Source organism: Notamacropus eugenii, chromosome 1, assembly GCF_028372415.1.
Source record: "Notamacropus eugenii isolate mMacEug1 chromosome 1, mMacEug1.pri_v2, whole genome shotgun sequence".
NCBI classification, from domain to species: domain Eukaryota; kingdom Metazoa; phylum Chordata; class Mammalia; order Diprotodontia; family Macropodidae; genus Notamacropus; species Notamacropus eugenii.
The window spans coordinates 209,742,232-209,749,595 of NC_092872.1; the positions used below are offsets into that span (position 1 = coordinate 209,742,232).

The window sequence follows — 7,364 nt, forward strand, 5'->3', positions numbered from 1 at the left end:
AAGAGACAGATTATGAGGGGCTTTAAATACTTAGCAGAGGAATTTATATTTCTCCTAAATGCATTGAGGAGACACTGAAACTTCTTGGGAAGAGGAGTGACATAATCAGACCTGTACTTTAGGAATAAGAAGAACACACAAAAAAACTTACAGTCTTGTTTAACCTCCTTTTGATTCCATGGTGGTGATAGCAGAGTAGTGGACAAATGAGCAGAGGGTGCTAAGAATCTCAGTTTTTAGACTATGCATAAATATTAACTCTTGATATTCTTAATCTGAAACCTTTCTCTAGTGGCTACACGAAAATATTGTGAAAGAATTGAATCACATCAATCTTGACATTTTGTAGAGATGAAATCATAAAAGCAAAGGAAAGTTACAGCTAAGTGAAAGGATGTTTTATAGATTATTCTTGGAGTTGGCAGAAATGGTTTTATCATGTTATGTCATATTATATTTTATATTATATTACATCATATTATATTTTAATGGAACTATTGGCCATGTTGCTTTGCTTATGACAATAATTTTAGTAGACTACTTCTTGAAAATGCAGAAGCTTAATTTCTATATGTTATGAATTCTTTTTTCAAGAAGTCAGGAAGTGTCAAATACAGACAATACAATAAACATCAAAATGATTACATCCTAACAGATCTTGATGGGGGAGACATTTCAAGTTCAGTTTATTTTTTACAGTCAGATTATTGATTTATTAGAACAAAATTAAATTAATCACAAATTTGAACAAAGGATAAAAATGAGAAGATACAGCGTGGAATTGAAGCAGTTCTAGCCTGAACTGTTTAATTAAGCTGTTGAGGCATAAAAAAGGGAGAGGGATGTATAAAAAAATAGATATAAATGTCTTCTAAAGAAGCTTAACCAGTATGAATTTAGCCCCCATAATGAGCAGACCAAAAAATCCTAGATACTACCTCAGTCAACTAACATGTTCTCTATACCAAAGCAGACAGATATGGCAACCAAGAGATACAGTTTGGAAATAGAGACTTAGTTATAAAATCTTATGGAGAATTATGGTAGAAGATTATGAGCAGTATCACCTTATTAAACTGTGAAAAGCAGTGGAAGGAAAAACAAATTTATAGAAAAGTTGATGAGAAACCTAATAAAGCCAGATCATCCCCAAAACATTTAAAGATGGAACTGAATGGAGAACAATATACAGGTGAAAATGGAAAAGATATGACAAGGTGTTTATGACAAATTTGCTTTTTCTGTCAATGACAATGGAACCACTACATCTAGATTTTATCATTACAGTCTCCAATATGCTATGTCAAGAAGTAGAAACTGCATTAAAGAAAACAGGTGGAAAGAGGAGCTGAGCTAACAAAATTTTGAGTGTATCGGGATCAATTTTCAAGGTATCTGAAAAACAGAGACCACCAAATGGCTGGGGAAAAAAGCACAGACATTTTTACTGAAAACAATAATAAAGTATCAGTAAATACCGAGATATGTGACTACTTTCTCATTTCTGTAAAGTCTTTGTTAGAATAACATATGCAAGTCAATTACATTGTTAATGAAGGTATTACTGTCACCAACATACTCCTGGAACATTGCAAGTAGGATTTGAGTGACTATCATACTTTACTAGTCTTATCCCCACCATATACCATATATTCCAGCCAAATTGGATTACTCATCATCCTCTGTATATGCCACCATATTTTTGTTGTTCCCTGTACCCAGAGTCTCCTTCTTAACCACTACCTCCATCCGTTAAATTCCTACCTGTCTTTGAAAACCCAGTCTAAATGATACATTATATGTCAAACCTCTCCGGATTACCAAAAAATGTTTCCCGCTAGGATACCAGTATTCTCCTGGTGGTGCTGTGAATCATGAAATATCATACTATCATAAGGATTACTATTAGAAGTTATACCCAAAGGACAATAAAAACATGACAGAAGGAAGCAGGCTACAGCCTGTTAGAAGGCACTATTGAAGATGTATCTGAAGTGAAAAGGAGGTGGGCTTGTCATGGAGCAAGACATACAGTCTAAGTGGAACATTAAGAGGAATGAGAGAAAGGGACTCTAATGCATGGGTAGATCATTCATGGAGATTTATGACAAAATATGGGCAAGAATTGCAAGAAGTAATAGAGAGGCTGCAATCTGTATCAGTGGAATGCCCACTCCAATGAAATCATAGTTTGATAAAAGCTTCTTTATCTTCAAAATTCATTGGATTTTTATGAAATATCTGTGAATATACAAATGCATAAAATTATTAATGTAGGTACTAAAACAAGTGAGACTTCTGAGATTACAAGTGATTTGCATATGAATGCCTATCTATATGAAAAAATTAAAAGATGGCAATTCCTTATCATAGAGAAGGGTCTTAGTTTACATCTAAAGTTAGTATAGATTCTTTTATTCATTGAGTAATATCCTGCCTGCTTCATCTTGGGGTAGGGGGCGTAGATCAAACCATCAGAAAGCCCTTTGAAAAATGTGTCCTTCAGGCTTCTGTATACAAAAAGCTACATTGTCATAAAAGAGAGAACATATTTCATAAAATAGCAGTATGGTCACTCTGATGGGAAGGGAAGGGAACAAGCATTTATTAAGCATCTACTCTTATCTACCAAGTACTGTGCTTAGCACTTGATAAATATTATCTCATTTGATCCTCACAACAACCCTGGAGGGTGGGTGCTATTATTATCCCCATTTTACAGTTGAGGAAGCTGAGGCAAAGGTGAAAGTGAGTTGTCCAGGATCACACCTTTTAGTAAGTATCTGAGACTAAATTCAAACTCAATTCTTGATTTCAGGCTATTCACTGTGCCACCTGTCTTCCCTCCAGAACCTTCCCCACTGCCTCTAAATGCCTCCCTCCCCTTTACATAAACATCACAAGATAGTGATATGGAAGAGATTTAATATGCCTTTTAGGAAATGCTCTAAACTGTGGCTTTTGATTATGCCTATCTATGGAGGTTTTTTTTTTTTTTTTCAGGGACAGGGGGTGGCGGGGGCAGGGGTGGGGAGAATTGAGATTGAGACTGAGTGTCAGACTACCATAGTTAAGCAGTTGGTTAACTCATTTTACTACTCTGCACACGTTTTCTTCATCGCAGAACTATAGAATTAGAACTGGAAGAGGCTGAGAGGCTATCAGGTCAAACCTCATTTTGTAAATGAGTAAACTGAGACTCAGAAATTAAATAATTAACCAAGGATCACACAGCTCAAAAATTATTGACTGAGGATTCTCACTCAGATTTTCTTTATCCCTAATCCAGTACTTTATCCACCACACTATGCTAATGGTAACATTGTTGGGTTTGTTTTGTTTTTTTACCAGTTTAGTTTACACACCACTCTTTGTGCTTTGTTGGTTCTGTAGTGCCTTTGCATTTGTATTTTACTTCTTTACAGAAATTATAAAATGGATCTTAATCCCATTAATTCATAGGATCTTTGGTTTGTAGATTTTGAACTGCAGATACCTTATAGGTCATTTAATCTAACCATTACATTATACAGATGCAGTTTGGCAAGGATGTCACTATCATAAATTTCAAATTGGATAGATGACTGTAAATCATGAAATACTGTAATATCACAAGGATTTCTACAAAATGTTATACCCAAAGAACAGGAAAGAAAAATAAAATTGTAAAATGTTTCCTTTACTTTCTCAAGGAAGAGCATGTTCTTTGCAGTTTCTTTGGATGTCTTTAATCACACCAAAGGTTTTTATCCCCTAAATCAGTGGGTCAGCTCACATATCCTGTGAGTAAATGCAAATGTTTCCTTTCTTCATTTGAAAACAAAACTGACAGGCCCTTTACTTATAAAGTAAGTTAAAACAAAAAGAAAGAATAATATGAAACCTGAAAGAAGGTAGCAAGTAAAGCATTTAGCTTACTGCAACAATTCAAATGGGGATAGGAAGTTGGTTTTAAATGGCTTAAAGGGGATTAGGGTTTTAAAGTTGGATAAAGAGTTTGGTGCTTTAGTTAGACACTGCATTGGCTTTTAAAAGCTTACTTTCATATTTGACAACAGTCCTAACTGTTTATAGTTTATAAAGCAAATAGTCAATTAAAAATGCTATAGAAAACAATTTTTTTTATTAAAGTTTGGTTTATACGGAATTATCTGTCAGAGTTAGCAGGCAAAATCTTGAAATCTTCATAATAGTACTGAGGATCTATCACCATGGAGAATCCAACAGGGGTTGTTTAATGCACTTAATTGAGATTATCTGAGCTTCTGGTTTAAATTACTTTGGAGAAAATCTAGGTGCAAACTGTTTCTTTGAAAGATAAATATACTTATCTTCTAGAAATGAAGTTCAATTAAAATATTTTAAATTTCTTAGTTAATTAGCTATAGATAGCACACTAGGGCCTTTATAAATTATATTTTATTACAGATGAAAAAATATTATAAAAGTGAAATTATTTTATGTTTAAAATGTGTGTTAATATAAGCCAGTATTACTTCACTTACTTTTAAATGAATTTTAACTGAAACAGTTCCTGTGACTTATTAGAGAAAAGTAACACATAAGTTTTAAATTATTTTAAAAGTAGAATGACTCATGTTGCTGTGTATGGTAGAGATTTTGAATAAAATGTTTGAAATTTGTCCCATTCATTTTCAGTAAAATTAAGCCTATAAGGACAATGCATTGAGGATAATGAATTTGCTATATATGTTCTGCTGTTGGGAAATGGATAAACCTCTGTTTTTTGTTTGTTTGCTTATTTTTTAATTCCCCACATCAGCTTCTTGACCTCTTTATGGTTTGGGACTGGTCTACTTATCTAGCTGACTACGGACAACCAGCTTCTAAATACCTTCGAGTAAATCCAAATACAGCCCTTACTCTTTTGGAGAAGTGAGTATGTATGCTGAAAACTTTCTGTTGAATATTTTAGCATTTTAGATTTGTTGACAAACCTAAGAATAAGTTGACTTACAACAATAAAATGTGTATGTCTAAACTAAACTAAAAAATGTAACCCCTATCAAGAAACAAAAAGCAAATCTCCCTTTCTCCAGTGCTATTGTGGTTATTTAAATATTTCTACTTGTTTTAGATCAACAGCAAATTAGCTCATCTTGTAATCTGATCAGCAGTATGTTTAACAAGATGTTAGTTTTCATTAGAAACTGGCATCCGAAACTGGTATAAGAATTGAAGACATTTGTAGAGAGGTTTTAAAACAGAACAAGGCAGAGATATTTGCCAAATGTTACATAGAAATTAGAATATTTTATAGCAGTGCTGTCAAATTTTATTGTGCCTGTGAAACTTTTTTATTAACTTAAGTTCTTTGTAGGTCTAAAAATTGATGATTTGAAATAAGAGTTTGTATTGCATGGTAAGAAATGAGAATATTTACACAGCACTTTTTTTCAGTGAAAAAATACCAGTTTTAGACATTGTTTTCTCCTTAGGATGAGATGGACTTATCTTTTTGCTTTGTCATTTCATTATTAGGATCACTGTAAACATAATCGATTTGGAGTTAAATTTTTAAATACTCTTATCTTCTCATAATTAAAACTTCTACCATTAATTTAAATTGTGAAAAATGAATAGAAAGGTCCATATTCAACATAAATTTGCTTCAGTAACAAATTATAACATAAGACATACCCCCTAGAGCAAAAGTTTGTGGTTTTAAATTTTCTAATGTTATTTTTCCTTTCATCTTGTCTTGCTGTGAATGTGATTTGCAGAGTCCATAGAGGGTATGTATTTTAGCATACTTTATGGAAGTATTTTGGCATTGAATGAGTAAGCTTACATATTTTTATGATAGCTATAATATTTAAAATTGTTAATGTGGATGATGAATGGTTGCTCAAAAAATTAAAAACATTTTTGCAAGGAGCATGTATTTTCTTTAAAGAATATTGTATTTTCTTTAAAGAATATTCTAAGTCTAAAACTTGGATTAATGTGAGAGAACTCAAAGCATGTTAAGCTAGATGCTTAGTTTGTGACATTTTGACTCAGCACTGAAAAGTATTTAACTTGAACTAGAATAATTTTTAATTGCCTTTTTCATTTAAAAAATTACATATTTTTCAGGATGAAGGATACCAACAAAAAGAACAATATATTTGCTCAGTTCAGGAAGAATGATCGAGATAAGCAGAAGCTAATAGAGACAGTTGTGAGGCAGCTTCGAAGTTTAGTCAATGGTATGTCACAGCATACATAAAAATTGTAGTACTTTTCCCCATTGGTGCCAATTAGTCAGTACTTCTACTTTACAAGCAGTGGTCATGTTTTGGGCATTTTAGTTTGCTGATTACAGATATGCTGTAGAAAAAGGATACTGATGAAGGCTTACACAAGAAGACTAATAACATTTGTATGTATTTTTAAATAATTGAATACTATTTTATATATGGTTAACAGTACATTGATGAGTTTTTTCATCATCAGGAAATGTTATGACTGTAAAATATAAAATCAAGTTAGTCAAATTATATATGAAACAAATGAATTGTAAATGTTTTTCAAAATATATAGCCCTTTGTGCAAGTATTTTTCTCTAGTTACATTTGAGTAACCTGTTTTTCATCAGTGCCAGGTTTCTAAATACAGTAATAGATAATGCCTGATAGCAAAGTATTCATTGTCATTTTATGACTTTTCATTATATTTTCACCACTGTATGTTTAAAGATGGCAAAACTTTCTATTTGGGCTGTTTTTAAGGATGATTAGAGAAATCTTTAAAGGTACTTGAAACCAAACTTGGTATTTACTCAGAGTAAGACTATATACTCTTTGTTCTACTTGGGTGATTTCATTTAATAGTATGTGAATGTGAAGAATTCTTTCTAAAGATGCATTTTTGTTTCTGTTCCTCAGGGTTAATCTTTCTAATTAATTATACTATTTATAGCCAATCTCACTCTAGGTTTTTTGGTAGAATTTAAAAGAAAGGATAAGAACTAACAGTCTAATCTGCAGCCTCTGCTGTTATGAATATGTTTGCACATAAAATAGTCACCACTGTGATCTCAGCAATGTCTTCTCCCTATGGGAACGGAAAAATTACAAGCCAAATGAACTATGGAAAACATAAAAAGAATGTACATTTTCCTCTCTATGTTCTCCATGGTCCAAGAGAAATCTTACCCTTATTTTTTGAGAATTGAGAATGTTTATTGCATTTCTTATCGTGTTATATAATCTCCTTTGCATTTTTTCTGGATTTGTGCTTATAAGAAACTCATACTTGACTCTGTAAAATGTATGTACAATAAATTTCTTTGTTTTGTGATGAAATATTAAAAATGTTGAACAGATTGTTGAAAGTTTGTTGTTATTTCCAGTCACTAC

At 32.3% G+C, this 7,364-nt stretch overlaps 1 protein-coding gene across 15 annotated transcripts in view; it reads left to right on the plus strand.

The window, feature by feature from the left end:
* EXOC6 (exocyst complex component 6) overlaps positions 1-7,330 on the plus strand; it is a 221,852-nt gene extending 214,522 nt beyond the window's left edge. For 14 of the 15 annotated variants that reach the window (XM_072625332.1, XM_072625352.1, XM_072625360.1 and 11 more), the window contains 2 exons: positions 4,784-4,896; positions 6,100-7,330. In XM_072625332.1, the coding sequence (XP_072481433.1) occupies positions 4,784-4,896; positions 6,100-6,232 (246 nt within the window). In that variant the 3' untranslated portion in view covers positions 6,233-7,330. Of the gene's footprint in view, positions 1-4,783; positions 4,901-6,099 lie in introns of all 15 variants that reach the window. The other variant, XM_072625321.1, reaches the window with a different exon arrangement.
* The last annotated feature ends 34 nt before the right edge of the window (positions 7,331-7,364 follow it).